Source organism: Mycteria americana, chromosome 7, assembly GCF_035582795.1.
Source record: "Mycteria americana isolate JAX WOST 10 ecotype Jacksonville Zoo and Gardens chromosome 7, USCA_MyAme_1.0, whole genome shotgun sequence".
NCBI lineage: Eukaryota > Metazoa > Chordata > Aves > Ciconiiformes > Ciconiidae > Mycteria > Mycteria americana.
In genome coordinates this window covers 8,155,523-8,180,120 of record NC_134371.1, presented here as the reverse complement: position 1 = coordinate 8,180,120, position 24,598 = coordinate 8,155,523, and the positions used below count along the sequence as shown (strand labels likewise).

The following is a 24,598-nucleotide window of genomic DNA, read 5'->3' as shown; positions in this document are numbered from 1 at the left end:
CTTCAGTGGGAATTGAGCAAATGGAATAATAATAGTACTTGCACTTAAGATACCAAGTATCTGTATCAATTGCATTTTTCGGAAAGATGATCATGAAGCAGATCTATTAAAGTGTGTCACAGACAGCACCACAAATACTGGTCTCCAGGCTCCAATGGGAGATAAATTAAATGATCCAAAAGATGTTAGATTATATTTTCTACAGCAATGGTGCAAAAAAACTTTGGGACAAACGGACCACTGTAAACCCTACACTTAGATGCTGTAATGCTCTGACGCTTTCCCTGACTGGATTCTTCCAACTTTTATCTACTTACACCATAAGTAAGTATCCTTGGTATTGCCTCTGTGCTGGGCAGGAAAACAATAACAATCAGGAAAGCAGAAGAAAAAAAACTAGAGCAGGGAAAGCAGTAGTGCCACTAGAGTCTTTTTCTTTCTGGGTTCATAGAAGTTCACTTGACCTTGGTTTCAAGAGCTACGAAATATTAAGGCTTGGGAAAACAACTTCAACTAAGTGAATAAAATGTGATTTTAGCCAGATACATGAAACTGACCTAGTCCAAGTAACTTTGAAAAGATTTTCATCAAAACACACAGGAGCCAACCATTACCCAACACTAGTTATACACCCGAATGACATGTTCCTTTGCACCTGAAAAATTAAGATTATTATCTGAGATATTTCCAAACCCTATGTATAGTATTGAACAGGGATATTTTAGCTTCTATGTTATGTCAAGTACTGGAGGACTAAAAACAAATTTAAATTTTCTTAAGGAAATGTGGTGTTTTATTGTTGACAAGGTTCCAGGGATATGTCACTGCCTTCTGATAACAAGCAAGCAAATCCCAGAAAGGCTGATTATGTATTTTAATTCAGAATTTATCAGTACAGATCTATAAGACTGAAAACTGATAGCTTCTAACTACTGCACAATATAATCTAAGAAAAATATGTATTACATTATATTTCAGGTTTAATCCTCCAGATTCTGAACTTCAAAAGTTAATTTTGCTGCAATGAAACCAAACTTTCTGAAACAAAGCAAGCACAGTCTGTAAGAGACAAATGTTTACACTGCACACACTGAGAAAACAAATGGACAAATCCAGTAAAGTGCAATCTACGGCTATTTACTCTTATCAGGTAAGGAAGACTAATGAAAGCTACATATATGCATTTTTGAAAATACTAAATAATACAGCATCTACATGAAGGTGCAGATTATTTCAAAGGTGCAGATTCTAGTCAGCAGTGTGGAAAAAATTTACTTCACAGCCCAATATTTTTTAATGGACTAAAGCTACTGAATCACATAAACGAACTCATTTTTTCTCAATATTAAATCTTTCTCTGTGCGCTCCATCTTCCACAGCTTGCATCTCTGGCCTGTCGTGGTTTAGCCCCAGCCGGCAGCTAAGCACCACGCAGCCGCTCGCTCACTTCCCCCCCGGTGGGATGGGGGAGAGAATCGGAAGAGCAAAAGTAAGAAAACTCGAGGGTTGAGATAAGAACAGTTTAATAATTGGAACAAAATAATAGTAATAATAATAATGAATTATAATGAGAAGGAAAACAACGAGAGGGAGAGAGAGGGGAACAAAACCCAAGGGAGGGGAAAAAAGGAGAAAAAAATGATAATAATAATTAAAAAAAAAAAAAAAAGATACAACTGCTCACCACCCACCGACTGACGTCCAGCCAGTCCCCAAGCAGTGATCGCTACCCCCTGGCCAACTCCCCCAGTTTATATACTGGGCATGACATCATATGGTATGGAATAGCCCTTTGGTCAGTTTGGATCAACTATCCTGGCTGTGCCTCCTCCCATTTCTTGGGCACCTGGCAGAGCATGGGGAGCTGAAGGAGGAAAAAAAAAAAAAAAAAGTCCTTGACCAGTGTAAACACCACTTAGCGACAGCCAAAACATCAGTGTGTTATCAATATTATTCTCATACTAAAATCCAAAACACAGCACTATACCAGCTACTAGGAAGAAAATTAACTCTATCCCAGCCAAAACCAGGACATGGCCTCACTGCTATAATTGTATATGCAAATAGTTTTATGGATATGAACAGTTTCCCTAAGCTTAGAAGTATTATTATTCATAGATACAAAATCAAGCATGCATATACATGCATACACATACATTTTGAAAATATAAACACACTGGAAGTTCCAGGACACGATTTTCATTGTACTGGTTGTTGGTATGGTTGGTACTTAATAGAAATCATATGTAAGAACATAGCTGTATTTAATAATATGCTTTCTTAACAATTGATAATTGTGGGTCTGAAGCCAAACACAACAATTATATTGTCTACCTTATCCTTTTCTTTTAAAAAAAGGAATATTCTTTTACTGAGATCAGTTGCTTTCATGTGAGTAAAGAATACCATAGATGAAAAAAGTTAATCTATATCTAAAGATACTAAGAAATGAAATAATCCATTTTTTCCAAAGTAATTTGTTCTAAAGTTTCATTGTCCTCACTCTTAAAATAGTGCTTTTTAGTTCATGTGTGAATTTGTATGGTTTTATTTTCCAGTTTTTGATTTTCATGCTATCCTTTATATTTTACCATTCATATACTTTAGAGTAGCAATTTTCTATCCAATAAATAATGAAGGTGTTGACTAGTACTGAATCTAGTGCTGCTCCCTGAAAAATGTTGGTAGGAAAATCTCTATTCAATGATGATTCTCCATTGACAGGTAATGCCTTTAAAGATCTATCAGTCAGCTTGTGTAAATCTGAAATCCACTGATAGGATACTACTATCCTAAAGCACTGTTTTTATTGTGAATTCCATAGAGTACCATACAAGATGTTCCATAAAAGTCTGTGCTGCTACCTTTATAAAATAAACATATCATTCCTTCAAAAGAGTAAAACAAAGTTTCATGACAGAGAGACATGTTCTGTGAAAAAATTCTGACTGGCATTAAAGCCCCTCCTGTGACAGTGTGCTTCCTCCCCCCTTTATCTCCTGTAACCCTGCTCAGGTGATAGCTACCAGTGGCAGTCGTAATGGATGCATCTGGTCATGATGGCTGCATTGGCTCAAAGTGGATTCAGGAGACAGATAACAACACAATAGCCTAGGGCTATTGTGCAATGCGCCCACCGAAGAAACTAAAATCTGGTTGGCATGCAAATATGACTATGAGTCAATCATCTTACCCCCATAAATAGTGAGCAGCCCAAGAGCCCTTTGAGCTCTCCTGCACGGCAGCAGGCTGCATGCCAGGATCTCCCCTTGAGCAGGAACGCCTCTCAAGGTTACTCCTCGAGGTTGAGAGATTCCTTGCCACAACAGATCCTCGGTAAGTGACTAATAGGATGCTAAACTTTGAAACCTTGAGTGATATAAAGGATTGACTGCGCATATATAATCCTTTAGACGTAAACTGTTGACCAAGTCTGGGACTAGGATTGGATCTAGCCGCACCTAGACTCCTCTCTGAGAAGGAGTTTAGAAAGCAAGGGGGTCCTTTTCCAAACCTCATGACTCAATGGGAGGGTCTCCCTGACAGTTTTGTCTGACCCTGTCCTCTATGCAGTAAATAATCAAGTGTACCTTGCCACTGAATCTCGTTAAACCACTGTCGCATTGAACTTTGTTAACTCCCTAGTCTATTATCAATAAAGTATATTTTTGCTTCCCTCTTACAAGTGAAGTGCACTCTCACTCCATCTGTGACACCTCCTTCTTCTAAGTCCTGTTTAAATCAATTATCACTTTATTTTATCTTGGGGGTATTATCAAAATTAATCAATCTACAGTTACACAGGTCGTTGCAATTCTCCTTTGCAATGCTGCTTCAGCTTTAGCACTCTTTTAGCTTCTGGAATGCCCTCAGTCTCCATATTTCAGTGCACGTAGCTCATTTAGCCTATGGTTCAGTTTTGGCACTCTGGGTTCTGTTGCCTTATGGGATCTAGAGACTCTACGGAACAATTACTTCAGCTCTCCTCTTCTTCAGTTCCCTCCAAGATGCCATAGTTCTTTAATAACTTCCAATCACAGACTTTGTACAAACTTAAAAACTTAATGTTTATGTAGCAAGATTGACAAAATTATCTATATTGTCTTCTCTAATTTTTATGATTTCCTACTAGTTAATCTGAAAAATGCTAGTCATGCAGTAAAAACTAATCCAAAATTCAGCTGCTGCTTTAGGCTGACTGAATTTTTTAAAAATAATGTTAATCTGAGACTGTCATTTTAAGAGGCAAATCACCAAAGCACCAAATTCTTAACACAGTTAACACTGAAGATTAAAAGTTTCTAGTGTCTCTTTCCTCCTGTATGTCTTTAGAAGAGCTACAATTAAAAAAAAAAAAAAACCAACAGCTGCTAATTTCCACTAACTGCTTCCCAGTTGTATGCAAGAAAGTGATTTCAATCTGTTACTAATCATAGTTCACTAAAACATAACAAATAAGGAGGTTCTATCCACAAAATGCATTTGAAAGTGAATTTTGGAGCTAAACCTCACACACACAAAGAAACAATAACTGGTTCTACTGGTCTGAAGGAGATTTCTACTTTCAAAAGGTGCATGAAGTACTAGCTCAGAAAATAAGTAGATATCCACTACTTAAAAACACACATCAAATTACTCCCAACAGAGCTAAGATGCATGTGCATTGAAGCAAATCTTATGTACCTGTCATTCTCAAGACTACATAAAGAACGATAAATGTGTATACAACTTCTCTACAATAAATGATCCTTTTACTTCAGTACTTAGATCGGACTGAATAGCCAACACATTTTACTGTTTGCTCCAATTTCAAAATGTTTATGAACACAGTGAATGTATCAATTGAAAAATATGGCCCAAAACAGTTCTGTGGATATTCAAATTCTATGCTCTGACTCAAGGTACTAGATAATCAAACCCTAATATGTCCTAATTGGCTACACAGGCCAAAATTGGTCAGACCTTAACGTCCAGAATCCATGTAAATCCAGTCATGTTATGAAACACCCAATTTACAAATGCACGAGGTCCCTGAGTCTCCCCCTGACTATTGGTGTGTCAGCATCGCTGAAAATCAGCCTGCACAGAAGCAGAAGTTCAGAGCTTTTCCCATGCCATCAGTCTAGAAGCCCAGGTTTCACGGCTTCTTCAAATGAAGGGCTGCTGGTGCTAGGCCGTTTCTTAATTTCTTGGGCCGTTTTCTTAATTTTCCCCAGGCTGAGGGACAAGACCCCCAGACCTCCTCCATCCTAAAGTCACAAACAACTCAGTGCCTGGCAACAGCTTTCTGAACCTAAGTATCTATTCAAGCCCTAATATCTTAGAAATACAGAATGAAAGATATTACAACGATGTATTGAAGGAGGAGGCAAAAGATGCACGTGAGTCTGGTTTACACAGACTCATAACTAAAACCTCTTCCGTTTTCTGGCTTACTATCTTGATCATATTTGGTGGGTGTCAGATTACAACTAGGGCATAAATAACCAAACAAATAAAATCATGGTTGCATTAAGAAATGAAACCCCATTTAGTAGTTCCTTGTAAAAATTGTGTACCCGGCAATGTTTGACCTAAGAAGGTAAAGAAACACGCTAAGAGCCGTGTGCACGCCTGTTACACTATGATATACTTATACTATGATGTATTTCACCCTGTATGAATTGAAATATGATGAAAAAATTAAATATATATATATCTCTGCCTATTTTTATGCTGAGAATGTCTGTTACCTGTATTTCTCATTGTGGAATAATAGCAGCTGAAAAAAAAATACTAGAATGGACTTACGGCCATATCATTTCTTCTATAAATTAGCATGAGCAAATGTCTTTTTCACCTCCTGCAGTGAACTCACTCCCCGTACAATAAAGACTCCATATTCACCTACTGTTGGTTTACTGAGTAAGAAAGCATTAAAGGAAAAATATCAAATTCTCCTATCTATTGCTATCCCTAGTGTATGCTCCTTACCATTCAGTGCACATCTTTGACTTGGCCTTCTAAAATAAAAGGCTAATATCTTCAGAAGTGCTGAGTGACCATCAGTTACACTGATGTTCTTCAGAAGCAGCAGATTTTCTTGTGAATAACAGTTTGAAAAGTTATGAAAACAAAGCAAATTGAATAAATCTGAGGGATACATATTATTCTTTGATAAGTCTATTAACAAACACAATATACTTGAAAAGTCCAAAGGAAAGAGAGACTAGAATGACTTGTTCTTGTATAAGCAGTATATTTTTAAAAATGGTAAAATATTCATTATACAGCTACAGATCCCATCCTAGACTTTTAAGAAAAAAAAAAAAAAGAGGAAAAAAGAAAATGCTGACCTAAAGCTGGAACTAAAGATGAACCTTTATTTAAAAGGAAGGAAATGTAACAAATTAGTCCCAAAACTTTCCTTAAACTGTACTTTTCTCTTAATCTCATGCTACTAAGACATAAGTAGGAACGGAACATTCATCAGAACACTCATTTGTAATCAAATATTCTAAGTATCTGCATGTTGACACAATACAGAAATACTGATAATTATCATCCATTATACTAACATTTGCCGTTTTCTTGAATGGCATTGGATGACACACCTAGTTTGAAATTTTAGTACTTTATTTTCTCCGAGAATATTATTTCCAGGGCTTTTTAAAGACTGTGATTAAAAATAGCAATGCAGATGAGTTCTAGAGCTGTAAATTTCACTTCAAGTGCTTCATTTTAACACATTGGAGTGCAGTCTGATTGACTTATCAAAACACTGAAAAAAAGGTTACAATTTGAGCCAGTCATGCTGAAGTAAAAGGAGCTATGAAAAAAAACCCCAACCCTTCTAATGTAGAGTTCAATATAGAGATTGGAGATAAACAGTATTAGTGTACATTAAGGGGGCTAAGGATTTTCATCTAAAAGCATTAAAGAAACTTTTATGTCAGGAATTATTTTCAACTTAGTTGTCACACAGTACATACCAAAACTGAGTAAAAAACCTGACTCTCATTCATCTGCATAGCAAACCTGAAAGCAATAGTACCCCAGCATTTCTTAGCCAAATCTCCCTCTTCTGCCAGTCCTAAGTCCTGCTGCTGCTTTGGCCCTCATATTAGCATCAGCATACCTTAGTAGTGCTTTATCTACTGATCCTAATGTAACCACGGCAGACAGCTTCAGAGTGTCACGTGTGTTCTTCAGAGAACATGAGCATGGACCACATACATCATGAAAGTCTTTAGATTAAAGCAAACAAGCAAGAAAGAAGTCTAGTGAAGCTGCTGGACCAAATTTTTGTTTGAACTCAAATGGTTTCAAAAAAAAGAGTGCTGAAGCCTAATTTCAGACTCGCTCAGAGAGCTCAGCATTAACTGACACCAGATTGAATACTTATTTAAGTGGTGGTCATCAATTACCAATGATAAATTTCAATTTCATTAAATTAACTGATTTAATAATAATAATAATAATAAAAAGTAAAACTGAGTAATCTGAATTCAAGCTTTTGAACTAACACCACTGCCTGTGAGGAAGGTACTGTAGTAAGTGCTGCAAAACATTTGGAGAAAGTTACCTGACTAAAGAAGGAAATAATTTACAAAAATAAAGAAAATGGGATCCTAAAGCATTAGAAAGCTCACCCAATCAGGGATGAAAAAGAAGTTTAATTTCAAATTAACCAGCTTAAATCTAGAACGTTGGATACCTGCATACTGATCAATAACAGATCTGAGGATTGATCACCTACAGTTCAATAACAGATCTGATGAAGTAAAGATTTCGCAAACCATTTCAAACAACAAATGAACTTGAGAAAATAAGAGTCACAAGTAATACAAGAAGAGTAAAGACTACATTCAGGAAATTTCATTCAACATTAGTCATTTACAGAATGAAACATATAACAACATTTCAACATTATACCTGAATTCTGTATTAACCACTTACACTACGCAATTTAAACTGATTCCAACTGCTACTTCTTAAGCACTTTTAAGATTAACGAGTGAACTTAATGTCAAATGTTTTAAGAGTGCTCAAATGTAGAACAGAAGACTGAGAATTCATATCCCTTTACTCATCTGCCCTGAGATCTGGATTAAATTCCCTCCTTTTCCTCCTTTGTGACTTTGTCAAGTCCTATTCATCTCCCCATACTTCACTTTACCTTTAGTAAAAAAGAGATCATTTTTGTTTTCCCCTACTGTTAGTCTACCTTGTCTCTTGGGATATAATTTTCAAAGGCACAAAGGCCAATCAGGAAAGTATCTTCAACTGAAAGCCAATTAAGTTTAACACCTTTCTTTACCTGTATCTTTGAAAATCTCCTTCATGTTTGAAGTGCCATATAATCAGACTCAGAATTCATACTAATTTGAAACTATTATAATATCATCAATACTAAATTACGCAAGCTATCCATTTGTTTTAAAATTAAATACTCTGATGGAGGAGACCCAAGATAGCCTTAAAATGTTAATGCATGATGCAAAAGCAATGATCCAGAGGATGCTCTGGCTAATTAACAAGCTCTAGTCTCAGACCTGGAATGATAATACTGATGAAAACACTGACAAGGATTTAATGCAATTCTAAAGATCCTTGCCTGGCTTGTGCTCCATACAAAACAGAGGGGGAAGGAACAAAATATATCTAGGGAAAAATTCATAAAGATCTGAGTTCATTCAGTTAGAAATGTTGATACAGGCAAATATTTTGAGGGTCAATGCAAGTAATCATGCTGGTATAGTTGATATAGCTAGCTCCTCAACTTAAAAGAGGGATATCCGAGGCAGCGTGTCTCACAGAGAAGCGAGGGGCATATCACCACTCTTTTCAGCAAGGAACATGTGTCCCTGTGCTGCAAGAAAGCACTTGCTAGTGGTTGCCACCAAGATAGATGCAGTGCAATTCTTCCAGGATAACATGAGAACAACATGGATGTGATGAATTACCCTACCACAGAAGGTTTTCATGATTTCCAGAACAATCCTAGGACCTGTGTTCATGGTGTCTGAGATTCAGAGGCTACTTAAATATTTCTGTATTTTGCTTGGTAGTCCTTCAGCAAAATTAGAATAATTGGAGGGTATTTTACTCAATAACAATGGGATTGTTAACTCACCTCAGTAGTTAATTACCAAAGACTATGCAGTACCCATTGAAGTAAAAAAATACTTTAAAAAAAAGGCTCTATGTCAGAGAGTATTGGGGAGGGGGGAGCCAACTCTGCTGGAAATCCAGACTTCTGTAGTAACAGAATAACCTCAAAATCTCTCTCATGTTTTATTCCACTTTTACATCACTGTGGCTGCACTAGTCCCCATATAATTCCTCTCAGTGTACATTACTTTACAGGAAATCACAATAAGGACCAAAATATTCACACTAAAGCCCAAGGCAGAGTGTGTTCATTGTGGAGCATAAACACGTTGTCCCAATTAAATGTCACGTATGGGCTCTCCTCCTTTCACTTAGCGTTACAGCTCTCTCTTAAAAAGGTCATAGGTAGGCTGTAAGTTAAGTTATAGGAATATTTTGCCCTGAGCTACAGTGTTACTATAAGCAGTGCTGTGCAAGTGTCTAACATTAAATCTGCATTGAAGAATGCTGCATAGTACTTGTGCCTGCTTTGATGAAGAAGTACAGGATGTCAGAAAGAAGAAATGATCATAGAAGTTATGATTATTTATTTACCACTTTCTTTTAAAAGAGGGATTAAATACTAGAGCATCAAGCTCAGATGTCAGCAGGCCTACAACCTACTTCGGGAACCCTAGAATGAGTAGATGCTGCCAGAACAGAAGCAAGACTTCTCAGCACAGTAGGCAAAGGTGAATTGTGAATTTTGCTACCTTAATGATTCTATCTCGTCTTTAGGGCTGCAAAATTCAATTCATGGAGTAAATAAGAAATTTAAATACAAAGTGAGGATGAGTTCTTCAGGCCCCACCTCTGATTAAAACAAATAAACCTTGCATTGGGGGAGAACAACTAACCTCCCCCATGCACCAAGCATTGGCAAAGTGCCACCCAAACACTATCTCCTCAACCATTTGCCTTCTTCATCTGTGCCTTAAGACAGCCTTATATCTTCCTTTGTCTTCAGGACAAACATCTTTCATTCCATAGCAACAGCAATGAAGTAGTGAAACACTGCCCCACATTCCCAGACACTGTATAGACAAATCAACTCATATGGACAAGTACTGCCCTTGCATTAATGTAATCTGACCCTTTCAGATAATAATAATGCTACTATTCTGTTTCTTTTTGTAAGAACCAGATTTTGAGACTTGTTAAAAAAAAAAAAAAAAAGGAAAAAAGAAATTGAGTGTTCTTATGGATACTTCTCCTACCTGACACTTGCAGAAACAGTAAGTGTGCTATGTAGTGCCAGACAGCAAAACACATATGTATGGCATCAATACAAAGGACAAGAATGAACAACACATAGGACAATATACTATTATCTTCTTTGTAGCAAAAAATGTGGTATGGATTTATGTTGATTACCTAAAAATACAAGCTGCCATATGCACTTGCCAGAACCGCTGAACCGATCAATTCTTTACATAATCATTTAAAATGCCTGTTAGAGAAACCTAATCGGGCTGCCCTGCTACAATTTTAAAAATTGCTTGTTTTGATTACCTGCCACTCAGGATCTCTGTACCACTCTTCTCTCTTCTAAAAGAGATGCTATAACACTTGTTTCCACCATGACAGTTCTTCTTAAGTTAACACATATACCCACACACCACATCTACCTTATCTGACTTTTGTCTCAACTGTTCATGTGTAAGAAGAAAGTCTAATTCAGGAGAAAAACATGAAGTTAAAAACAAGCATTTAAGTACCCCATAACCAGGGTAAAAAGAAAGTTGATTAGTATTGCAATTAATTCTAATAAAGTGTAGATGATAATCCTTTTAGCCTTTCTTCTCTTGAAACAAATGGATTTCTTTCATCACTCACAAGATAACTAGTGTCACCTGCCCATCTCCAATTAGCTGATACCAAAGGCAACCAGTTTTTGATGAGCAGGATCAGATGCCTTCAGTAGCTCTGTCAGCACAAACGTAATGCTCTTTTCATGGAGAATACAAGCCATACTTTTTAGTGCTGAAGCAGAAAACTCAGTCATTCTTATGGGAAAATAAATCAGAAGTCAAGACCCAATTCTCTTCTGTCTTATAACAGAATAAATCAGGAAAAATATACTTAAATCACTAGGGTTACAGCATTTTGTAGAAATACAAGTGAAACTAGAATTCCGTCCTCAACCTCTTCTCCATTATCAGAACAATGAGACTGAAAAAACCCACAAATGCAAACACAAAGCCATTTTGCAGAATAAGTGAGATATGCCCCAGAATTGTGAAACTAACACCAAGGGACTAATATTTTTAAAAAGATCTAAGGACAATCAAAAGGAAAACTGAGATTTACATATGCGTGAGAATAAAATAAATGTTTTACAAAAGAAATTCAGATGAAGAGAGAAGGCATTTGGATGAGACATTATGTTCTCAGACTAATTAAGGTCAGTTTATTAAAATGCCTTTGGTTCCAAGTTCACTCGATAGTCAGCTATTTTGCTTTACAAACATATATGCCAAAGAGGCTCTAGAGAGGCATTAAATCACCGGATAACCAATCAGGATACCATTCTTAACAGCAACACAAGCATACAAGAAACAAAAGTGAAATACATATTTCTATTGGTTTTTTTCTGAGTAGATTCTCTGTAGAGTCACTTTGACTCCACATATATTTTTCTGCCATTTTAGCTCATTGTAAAATATTAGTTGAAGTGCAATGCGCCACAAGTGGTAATCTTTGGCAAAACCAGGATTTAACAGAGACTTCACTTGCTTGTCTGGACATATCAATTAATTTCAAACACCAAATTTCGTACTAACTTTGAGGAAGACGTATCGATTCTCTGAAGCTGATATTCAGTGTATAAAGCATATAATTTTCTTTTGTGTATAATGATAATTTTTGTTCAATATCTAAAAAGATTGTTGCAAAAAAGAACAAAGATCACCAGTGGAAGAAAGGGAAAAGAAAGATTAATCTTCAACTGTGATGACTTCAACAGATGAAAAAAATTTCCAAATATTGCTGTGATAGAAGACAAGCACAGATCATCTGAGAAAGCTGTAGAATCTTGCAGACTGGAAGCTGAAACACATCAGAGAGACTTATTTTTGCAGTAGGATGAGGAGTTGGATCGGTGATTGCTTGAAGTCCTTACCAGTTTTGTTTTTGTATCGTCAAAGGTGCTTTACATATTCATTTGTATGTACATTTTACCTAACCACACCTTATGTTTGGAATCTGTAAAATGTAATTCTCATTTCCTTTCTAGGGGAAAAAAAAAAAAAACCCAAACAATAAACAAAGCAAACTACATCCTTCTCTTTCATTTACAACAATCATCCATTAATTTACAGGGAGAAAAAGATTTTATGTGATTTTTTTTTCCCCTCCAATTCCCCAAAGCTCCAAAGAAGTATCTAGTGCAATATAATTGGTTCCAAAGCACCCTCGATTCTGAACATTCAGTTCCATTTTAGCTGTGCAGGCAACTGTTTTACAAACTTACTTGAAGATACTTTGTAAATAAGATTTATGATACTTTTGTGGTGTTTGGAGTTAATTAAATGTTTTGAGTGACAACTGCAAATAACTATCACTACTTGTTTTAAATAAAAATCTAATCATTACACAAAGCTTGATAAGCAGACCAAATGCAGCAAACAAAATACACCATACAAGACAATCTTTTTTAAAATAATGAATCTAAAATCAAATAAGATGTTTTGTAATCAGCATGAAAGACAGACATTTAAAAACATGATACTACTATGGAGTTCATGTACACTAGCTGCCATGTCAGTCTATTCTATATAACATTATATTCTCTTTTGTTCCTAAGTTATTACTTGGTAGGCTACAGCTTTATCGTTTCAGAGTTAAAATGACCTTAAACAAATTTTCCTCTCATCCTAGTGCCAACTTGAAAGAATAAAACAACTTAAAGTATTTTTGTATTAATTTTTGCATGTTGCCTAGTAGGCTAAATTACTACTTTTCCATTGAATTTCAACCTCCTTCATTTTTTGACAAAAAATATGAAATAAAAATGTGCTAAACCTACAGGATTTTAAAAATTATACTTGACACTCATCCATTTCATGACAGAAACTTTAAAAGCTATTTAAGTATTACTGAAATTTCAGAACAGATATTTATTACATAACTATCAATGGTAGAAAATGTGGATAAACTAAGGATAACTTTTCCACAAATGTTTAGACATATTTTTGGACTCCAAATTGCATTAATCAAAATTAGTAGGTGATCTTGAAAATTCTGGTTAGACAGTATGTAGCAAATCCCTTTCTTGACCGTCACAGACATTGGTAATATACGAAACAGCAGGAAGACCATCTAAATCCCTACCCACACAAACTCATGAGTTGTTTATTAATCTTAACAATAAATACTGTTTTTCTTTTCCATTCAGACACAGAATGCAACAATTATCTAGGAGAGCTCAAAAGCCTTTGGAAAAAAAAAAATCAATAGCAATAAATTAGAACCTGATCTGCAGCTTTTTTTAAATCTTTACAACTAACATTAAATGTGATCATTCTCACTTTAGAGAAAAAGATGACCATGTTAGAACTGAGAGGAAGGTAGTTTCCAACTTGATTTTTTTTTTCTAATTTGTTTTTAGAAGATTCCCTTCTTCTAATGCCAAATTTCCTATTGAACGTAGAACATTCAGCCTTCTTCAAGTAATTAGACAATAAGACATCTAATGAAGAAGAGGGAGACGATACGAAGTTGAGAAATTAGCATCTCTCCTAAATGTTAGAAGGCTCTTCTTGAAAGAGAGCCTAAGCTTTAAAGTCTTAAAATAGATGGCTACAAAACAGGTTTTGAAATCACCTTCAAGGCTCTGTCAAGAGACAAAGGTTTGAACTGTATGACCTTTTACCTGCCAAAAGAACATTTTTTGCAGAAACTTCAAGAAAACTATTTCCTGCATTTTTTCTTTTCCTGACATCACAGATTATCAGCTGTAAAATTTTTCCCTGTTACACTCAGTGAAGTCACATTCTGTGTGCACCTAAAGACGGGAGTAGTAATACTATGGGAATTATGCTTCTTTGAGTCATTAAATGAAAATGCATTTCAACCGCATTACTGATTAAAACCTCATGAATAATTTGGAAAATACACAGATTTTTGGCTTGAAAGCACTTTTGAAATTTTCTGGTAATTCAAATTTCCAGTTTATGAGGTGTCCCGATAACCTCATAACCCAGTAACCTGATAACTGTTCTAGCCCTGTCTAGTAGTTTTTCACACTGGACAAGACACCACCACCAGAATATTCTGGTGGTGAAGTGAACAGATGAATAGGGCATGAAAAATGAATGAACAGGGAACCTCTAGAATAGTTCAAGTTGATGCTTGTGATTATTCAAGTTATGACAGCTTTAAATGGATATGGAATTTTTTTCCCCACTTCTTCCACAATTTTGAATCACTATGTACCATTCCCTTTTTATTTTGCATGCATAGTTTAGCCATCACAAACTCTTCCATCTGAATAATTCATCGAAGGCTTTTACTAAGTTCTTGCCAACAAAGATGCCTAAACTTAAACTTTAAGATTTTTTTTTTTTTCCTTTGGATAACTGACACTGAACTGGTCAGGTGTTTGGGTTTTTGTTTTGGCTTGCTTTTCTTCCCAAATTTGGGTATTTATTTGGGTATTTATTATATAGTTATGCCTATAGAATAGACCCAGAAATTCAATGAATAGCCTTAAAAGAATATTTTTTGTTTGTTTGTTTCACATATAAGAAATGTAATTGCACCAACACTGAAATTAAATGGACACTTCGGGTGACAAATGTACAAGGTTAAGATGTAAACACCCCTAGGTATGAAAAGACAGGCATGTAACTAAAACATAACAATCACCATAATTATAAGGTGATTTTTAAACCATTCAAACTATAACTTTGTTACCAAGTCTATTTTGAATATAATTCCATCTAACGTATAAGTGAACGATCAAACACCAAACGAAGCCAGCTTATTATGAGTTCAGAAGTCACGGCCACTAAACTGACACATGCACTGCCACTAGATTTGCTGACCAAGTCTGACAGATCCTGCGGGACATGCAGGTGAATCTGAACACTAAAACACACCTAGAGTCCTCTATGCATGCATGACAAGGGCCCATGTTGGAAGAGCACTTCCAACTTCAAAATCTATCAGCATGAGCAGGAGTTCCATGCTGTTTACTACCCCCATTTCCCAGTGGGGCTCAGGTCAATGCTTTTATGTCAGTTACTGGCTTAGTATTCTACAGATATATTTTTCCTCTTCCTGGGGGAAATAGCTTAGCAAAAAAACTCCACCAAAACAAAACAAAAACCTTCCCAGGTTTCTACAAATCTATTGTTCTTCCCCTTCCTCTGAGTTCTCAATACGTGACCTGGTTAGGACCATATTAAACTGCATACAATTTTATGACAGAAAATACTGGTAAATCATTTAAAGTCACAGTGCTTCAGAAAATAAACATCTTCATGCTTGTCTAAAGAATAATCACAGCTAGAAGACCTACTGAGATAGACTGAGTAATAGTGTGTCAAAGAGCACTTTAAAGCTTCCCATTCTCAGAATACGAGGTTAGCACACTTAGAAAGGCCATATCTTACTACGAAAAAAGTTGGTATCGAATACTTCAGGCCAGGTTGAGTATCTATCACATTACCTAAAATATTTCACCTTTTTTATTATATGACAAATAAATGGTCTGCTTTTCATCATTCAGATGCATTTTTTTCCACATTGATCTGCAAGCTAGAAAGTGTGTTTTGCTGCAGAAAATTTTCATTATTTGTCTGTCACATGCAAAAGTAAGGAACATGTGGCTGTAATTGTTCTGAGCCAAATGACATAACAGAGTCCTAATTCTCATTTCATTTTCTACTAATGTCTTGTAGATTCTGATTTAAAGATGCTTTTTTTTTTCCTAGTTATTTTACCATACGCTTCGTTTTTGCACGAGCATTTCTTTTCCATGTGCTGTTTGCATTGTAAGGCTTATAGCTATTAAGCCAATTTCATTCAACAACATAGTTATAATGACTAGAAAAAAACAGTGAGAAAAACTTTTCATTGATTTGTGGTTATGTAGAAAATTTAAAATATCCAGAGCTGTCAATCTATCATCTTTTATAAGAACTAGAAGTTTACTTTTAAACTCTTTACATGAAAGGTTTTCTATCACTATGAAAATGTCTTTCTATCATCATGGAAAAGTCAGTTCTGAAGGGAAATAACTAGGAGCAATAAGATGAAATTAGGGAAAGGAATATTTAGACAGAACTGCAGTCAGCTTTTCTAATACTGTAGTCTGGATAAAGTCTCTGGAAGGAAAAAACAATTCCATTGCATAGTACAGCTTATTACACTAGACAGTTTTAATTAGATCGGACAATAGAAGCCCAGAACCAAAATCCATTCTACAGCAGGTAAGGAATTACTGAAATCTCCCATACTCCAGGCACTACCTTTAAAGATAATAAAATGTCCAGATTTCTTCAATTTTATCTACAATGGCTATCAAAGTTGACATTTACATTTCAAAACAAAAAAAACCCTGCTGAAATTGTACATCATTTACGCTTTTAGCAGAAGAACTTAATACCTTAATTTCGTAAAGATAGGGAAGGACATGGAAGCAGAAAGCTCAATTCATTAGAAACAAAGGACATTTGACAGATCGCCAATAAGATCACAGCATAAAAACTAGTTCACTTGCATTCTTCCTTGCTAATAAACTTTTTTCCCCCATGGTTAACAGCAATAGTATTTCCATAACATCAAAATGTATGAGTAGGTTTAAATGATTACCCACTGTCTGAATCAGCATTTATCTATTAAAGTTGTTTAATTTGGAGGAAGAGTGAAAAAATACGCAACAGTGGACAAAGCAACATTTTATCAAAATAAAAGCATTCTTAGCAGGTGCAAAGTACCTGCTGCAACTCCAAAATCAATCCACCATTAAATGAAACTTTGCTTTTCACACTGGAGAAGCATCATCTTAATGAATTTGAAAGAGCTGGCAATGAAGTATTGTCCATATTAACAGCATTCTTTTAATGTAGTTACAAATTCCTGACACAGGAGTTCACAGCATAAACTTCTGATTCTCAAGAGATTTTTTTGGTTTTCAACACAAATATAAATAGTAACACCAGCAATCAATTATAACACTAAAAGCAATAATAGGGAAAGACTGAAAATTCATGGGGAAGCTGTAATCTTCTGTTACATGGCATACAACAAGCAATTCAAATAACATTTTAATGTTTTTTTCTTCTTTAAAACCTACTGATATATGAAGCTTGGAGATCCTTTATTAAATGCTGAAGGTAAGACAAAATAAATGAGAAAACAGAAGTTGGAAGAAAAGAATCAATGCTGACATTAATGTAAGTTTTTTTTTTTTTTAAATCAAGAAATAATAATAGTAACAAGCATCTATACAGAAGTTTATCTTTGGTTCTACTTCAAAAAGAAAAAATAGTTTTCTGTCAATAACACCACCTTTAAATGTAAAGATGTTTTATGCCATTTACTCCATTAATAGAAACTAATACTGATAAATAGCATGGAACAATACTTGGTACAGTCATTTTTAATTTCTGATACAGAAAGTGCTCAACTCATTCTTCGATAGCTTTAAATGGCTCTTTTCCTTTGCAGAAAGGAGCAGCAAGTTTTCTTGGGTTCAGCAATTACAGCAGACCTGGAGTCTGATCAGCAGTGGTCATACAATCAGTTAAAAGAAAACAGCAATTAATTTATGTTTCATAATAACTTTTTTACTTGTGAAATGTTATTTATAGCAAAAATCATTAATGGCCTTATTTATGGAGAATGAATGCCAGCATCAAACAAACCCAATTTACCAATGACACTCTGCCAACAAATGGTGACTCACTAACTGAGCAAGCGAATTAACAATCATTTTCCTTACAAAATAATAGAAGGCAAAAATGTAACTTGGCACTATTTCCCTCTTGTTAATGTGGACACTAATTAGCATAGTTATATAAAAAAAATTTGAATTAAATATGTCAAGGTCTCACAATTGTTTGAATTCATCTTTGCTTAATTAATCCAAATATTTAAATTAGCTTCTTCATGTAATTTGGTGTTTCAACCAGAATCCCACTGATGGCACATAAAATTATTATTTGCAGACTGCTTATGTAGCTCCCTTTTCAAACCTGCATCTAAAATAAAGATGTAATCCCTTTACATAAAACATCTTTAAGAAGTCATGGTCTCTGTTAATTAGCTAAGCACTTATCCTATTCTCTGACCACCAGATCTCTCATAGTAGACAGCTCATCAGGTTTGTGATTTTTCTTTTTATTGGTAAGTCTAGAATATTCACACAAACTACATTTCAGCAAAAAACTTCTTCCCTACTTTTCCCACAGTTTCCAGAATTTAAGAAAAAAAAGTGGTTTGAAAGCTGCAGTGATTAGCAACTGTCCAAAATTTTATTTTAGAACAGCCACATATTTACAGCACAGAAAGTAAACACTGTTGTATGCATTTGCCTATCTTAGTTTGACGTTTCTCCACAGTTCTCTTTTAGCCACGGTCCTTGTAGCATTCATGGAGTGCTCTGCATTTAGTGTGATTTTTACTCGACTTTTCTTTCACAGGACAAACCACAGTTTTTCATTGTTTTCCCTAGAATCCTAACACTTAACCTTTGTAGGCATTTATAACAAGTTTAGTTAGTTGTCCCTAGGAAAACATTATTCCTCTGTTTTACTGAGATGGAGTGCCCACAATTTTAGCACAACAGTGAGCACTGAACAAAACCCAACTCTGTCCTTAGTGCAAATGGTGATCAGATCTTAGTCTCCCCCTCCTCAAACAGTGTCACAACACTGTTTAGGAATAGGAAAAAATAATGCAAGCTGGTCTCTTCTGTTGTGAAGTCTAAAAATGGAGTATGAGTTTTACCATTGAATCCAAAGGTACAGTACAGTATCTTCCATGTATCCATAAATTATGGAAAGTTTCTATCTAACTAAACAAGACTAGCTATTTTCTCTTTTCATTTTAAAATGGATTGATATTATTACTTCTAAATTCCTGTTTCACCTTCTTTTCTGTCCTAACAAATGTAATTTCAGAAAATTACTCTTCCAAATTAAAATGATCCATGTGTCTCACTGGACTTTTTAAGCACTTCTTTGCAACCTGCACCTGTTAACAAGAATCTCATGTGAATGGGCTCACAATTTGTTCAAGATGAGATGAGCTCCAAAAAGACACATCTTATCCCATTTGCACTATCATAATTTTGAGATGATCTGTAATTACATTGTCTTCTTGGCAAGTGCTGGAAGTAATATCAACATTCTTTGTAAGTAGATCAGTCTTCCAGAGAAAATCTTCTAGACACATGGCAAATTGTGAGTACCCGTGGGAACAAATGAAGATCTGTGCTGGGCTGTTCCATCACTGTCAATGTACTTGACATGAATTCAGAAACCTAGCCAGCGTTTGGAAGCAATAATTCCTACAAATCTTTTTAACGTCACAAACTGTATGACAGTTGCCTTAATTACAGATAATATTATCCTACCAAAAAAAAAAAAATATACAGATTACCTCGCATGCATTTTGTCCTTTTCTTTTTAAATGGGGCTTCAAGGTAAACATGCAGAATGGATACAATCTCAGTAATAAAGCCTTAGCCATTAAAGAATCAGAGGTGAGATGGAGGGTGTTTACTGGAAGAAAAAAATGAAGTTCTAGTCATGTTTTACTGACTATTTACTAATTAACTGGTGCAAGGCAGGACTGCTAAGAGAGCCTGTGTCCATACTGCTGGATAGGATACAATTGCTATTACAAGAATTACAAAATATTACAATATCACACTCAAATGCACCACAGAAATAAAGTGGAAGTGAAAAAGAGATTTCTTTTGCTTTCTCTCCAAAATAGAGGGCATGACTGTAACACTCTTACTAATATGGTGTTTATTAGAATAAAATAATCAAATCTTAATATAAGTGATAAATAGATAATAAAGAAAGTGTCTGCTGCACAGCTCCAGACAGTTTACAGTTTTCAGATCACTGCCATAGATCATATTGTGAAGTCAAAGAAACAAAATGAGAAACAGTCAAATAGCTCAAGGACCTAATGTAATAAATTTAGTCTTGTAAATGGCAAATACCTGTTTTCATGGCGATAGGACTGCAAACACCAGTAGGTTAGCAAAAGGCTAGCTACCTATCAGAATAGTATTTTTTGCAAATACAGTAGCTAAAACTTGAAATGAAATTTTAATTGACATATCTCTAACACCTATAGACTCATATATATAACATAATAATTTTCCACAAATAAAAGCCTTTTCTGCCCTGAAAAGAAATTATTTTGCATTGCATTTTTCACAATACTTACACAGAATAAACCAGACCCTTTCCATGAGGAAGTTACCACCTAATCACTGGACAGGAGAAGTGGTTAAAACATTGCTAAAAAGCAGTTTGACTGATAGCATTTTACTAACTTAGTTGGACAACAATTGCCAAGCAAGATGAGTCTTAAACTCCATTTAATTCAAGATGCTACTTTGAGCAGTGTTTGTTTCAGAAGCAAGTCAAAGAAACATCAGAATAACCTAATGAGTATTAGCTTGGCAAATTTATGGAAAAAACATCTAAAAAGCGTACTTTATGAAAGTCAAATTGAACTCCATTTTATGCACGCCACTTTAAACTGGTTTTATCATTTAGTATGTACCTTATATTATTTTCAATTCATTTTAAATATTAATAAATTTAGCAACCTCAGAAACTGCAATAAGGTCATTAGTTTAAAGCCTACATGCACTTACACCAGCATAACTACAGAATATTCTGGCTGTAGACTCATTACAAAGGCGTAGATGAGCGCTGAACCTGATGTACTTACTTTAGACAATATTTATTATAGTAAGAGTAATACTCTCCCTGTGTGTCATGTTACATCTGGTAAATATACAGGTTTAAATGCAAATTGAGAAACAGTCTGGAAAGATCAGATTAGGGAGAGAAAAATGTGCTTTGTGCTAAAGAATAAAAAAAAATGTTACTTTAAAGCTGCCAAAAGGTAAAAAAGCTGTAGGATATGCAAGTATGGTGACACTTGGTATAATGAGCTGTTGAAATAAATTATCCTTTCCAACCTCTTAAATACGCCTTGTAATTTTTAAAATAAAATTTAACCTGCTTACTTAGTAAGAACAGTTCATGTGTATTTGTGAAGTTAAAATGCTTAAACAAAACAACCTCAACCTATAGCTATCTAAAACCAACCGGCATCAAGGGGGTTAACTACGTAACCTCATAAACCGCATGTGAAAGAAAATATTTTATTTCTAACCTCTACTGCCAGTTGCTGAAGAGAAGGAGATGCAACAGGGTGTAAAGTTGAGTTGCCTCTGACCGGATTATGGAGGCTAACGTAGGCCACAACATTTCTTTGAAGAACTCTCTTGAGATCCTATAACACAAGCAGAGCAATGGTTATTACTATGCATCATTATAATTAAGACTTGTTTTGTGCTTTCAGTTTCTTCTAGGGAAAAACTGCACCCTACGTTTTTGTCCTCTCTGATTCCCTAAGTATTACTTTACTACTACTTCTTACAATATGCTGTTAAGAACTTCAAAGGATATCTTAGTGTTATTTCTCTATATAGCAGAAGTTATAATTCCATTTCACACATCATCTCAACAAAATGCAAACAGGCCTGGGAGGAATTAAAAATGACTACACTTGTAAGGCCCAAAATGAAAACATTACATACTGTGAAACAACGTGAACGCCTTTTAAACTTATGCCTGCCAGAAGACAAACTTCAAAAGCAATCATTACCAACAGTTAAAGGTACTCAAATTTGTAGAGACCAAATTCAGATTTGAATTGCATAACTTTCCCAGTGTTTTCATTTTATTATTTTTTAGACTCTAGAAATAGTATGTACACAGTGTTTCAATTATTATCTCTTTTTAAAAAAGATCCCCTTTGCCTTCTCAGTAATGAGTTACTCTTTGCATGAAGTGGCTCTTTATATTGAACAGAAGGGGTGTAACACAATTACATCTGATGTAAAGCTGACTTGAAGTGGAACTAAACAAATTTTGCTTCCAGCCTGGATCTTTTCAATTTGATTTTTTCACCCCCTCTTGTTTTTGAAGAATAATCACGTTGGAAGTATGAAACTTCAATGAGAGCTAGCCACTTCTCACGCATGATAAAAGCAATTAACTCTTCATTTTATCTACTGTTTTAATTCAGCAGCCATGAACCTCTCTGCTAGCTATTCCTTTAATTTAACAACTGAAGTCCACTGTAATCATATATGATCAACAATACTCTGATAAGGTATTTTCTTTCAATAAGCTGATTTCTATTCAGTTGAAAGTAAGAGCCCAAGGAATTGTCTGGGTCAGATTGTATCTAACCCCTTAGCACAAATATGTGAAAAGTGAATCAGCACTAGCCATGGAGACACGGAAATGTTTATGTAATTAATGTAAACCATAGTACGGTTCTCTTCTTTTCATTCAATGTGCTCTTGATTCAGTTGTCCCCACACTAAGCCTGTAAATTAAAAATTAGTAACTGTTGAACCCCTAAGAAGGAGAAAAAGCCCTTGAAGCTATTCCTGGGCCTAGGTCTTTTTTGAGGTTTCCCCCCCTCCCCCAAACTCTCGCAATGCCCTCCTTTACAGTCCTCTGCTGAATTAGGAAGGGAATCAGCTCACAAAGGTGCTGTATATGCAACCTTCACAGCTATGGAAACAACTTGCCATCTCATTATCACACATGCTCTGTTCCACAGGAACTGCCTCTATAGATGTTTTCACTGCATTTTCTGTGGAGTACATGAATATACACAGACAGATGTCACAGACCAGTTAATGAACCATAATTTCCATGTGGTAATGTCATATTGTTTTCATGCTTTCAACAAAAGTAATCATTATGGCAATGAGTCCTTCTAAAATTATTTTACCTCCGCCCATTCATATGAACCAATGTTCCCAAATGACGTTCCTCCCCATGAGCAGAAGACAATGGTCCGGTCAGGTCTCCAGCCTCTCTTAACCTTCAACATCAATGCTTGTATAAACGCTGTGATGATAGCAGTGCTACTCGCCCATTCTTGTCCACCATAAGTATTCAAACCGTTGTGATGACTACCAATGATGATGTATCTGTCTGAAATGTGAAAAAAAAGACAGACAAGAGAATCTTATTTCTTCTGGATACTAGCATTAAAAGAATTTTAAAAAACTAAAAGATGAACTGTATTAGTAGTCTGTAATGTCCTTAATACAACACAATGCTGTCAACCAAAATTTATATGATCATGTGCGAGACAATCATACAATATAAACACATAAAAACTGTGAATACTACTTAAAAATAAACTAGTAAATATTTATATGTATATACTTTCCTAATTTAATCCCTGCACCCTTGCCTTCATTGTTTGCTTACTACTCTCCCTTCTTATAAATCTGACATATACCATTTTACATAGCCAGGAGTTCATCATATAGATAATCTAATAAAGTTCCATGCTCACATTAGAGTGTTATGAAAAAACACAAATGAATAAGCAGGAAACTCTATCTTCAATACATATTAGTGTCCACAAAAGAAAACAAAAGGTGTGGTAGTACAATGAGAAACATAGAGAAAATACACAAAGTATTAGTACTCCCTCACCTGGAAGACTGTGTTCAGTGCTCACCACCCTATCTCAAAAAAGACATTGCAGAAACAGCAGTTGAGAAGCTGGTAACCAGAACGGTTATATATCAGGACTTAGACTTCCATGTAAGGAGACATTGAAAAGACCTGGACTGCAGGTTTAGAGAGGAGACATGACAGAGGAATAGAGATAATGAATGATACAGAAACGGTAAGTCAGACCTAGCAACTTTGATGTTACTGGAAGAAAGTATTTTATAAAATGAAAAGCAAGAATTTTCAACCTGAAATAAAGAACATGCCTGTGGTTATTCAGAAAAAACCCCACATTTTTTTTCAGAGAAATTAAATGAAATCTTCATCTCTCAAGGCATAATATATAATCTAAATACTAACTTACAAGTGTAAAGAACCTTATTTTATTCCAAAAGGATGATGTGTATGAAACAACATGGACCAGTGTGACTGATGCATGTCAAGAAGTCTAAGCAGAGCTATGCTGAATGACTTATTAAACTATTAGACCTTCTGTGTGAGATGAATTCACAACCAAAGCCTCTTTGAAGGATTGCTTACGAATTGTGTTCTGATATTTAGTAAAGTCTCTTTCTGGTCCAGATCTAGACTTTTAAAGGTGTTCTTTCCATATTTCAGGATACGATAGAGAACAGAAGAATAGTTATCAAGTGATGCCAGATCCACAACAATCTCTGGGTGTCATTTGGGCTCCAAAAAGCGCAAAAAGT

The 24,598-nt window shown here is 35.3% G+C and overlaps 1 protein-coding gene across 7 annotated transcripts in view; it reads right to left on the bottom strand.

Moving 5' to 3' along the window:
- The window catches only part of NAALADL2 (N-acetylated alpha-linked acidic dipeptidase like 2), a 520,054-nt gene that overhangs the window by 112,660 nt on the left and 382,796 nt on the right, over positions 1–24,598 (bottom strand). For all 7 annotated transcript variants that reach the window (XR_012776415.1, XM_075506899.1, XM_075506901.1 and 4 more), the window contains 2 exons: positions 23,149–23,354; positions 21,511–21,630 (listed from right to left, as the gene is read on the bottom strand). Coding sequence is in view for 6 of the 7 variants with exons in the window: in XM_075506899.1 (XP_075363014.1) it covers positions 21,511–21,630; positions 23,149–23,354 (326 nt within the window). In the remaining variant the exon portion in view is untranslated. The remainder of the gene's footprint in view (positions 1–21,510; positions 21,631–23,148; positions 23,355–24,598) is intronic.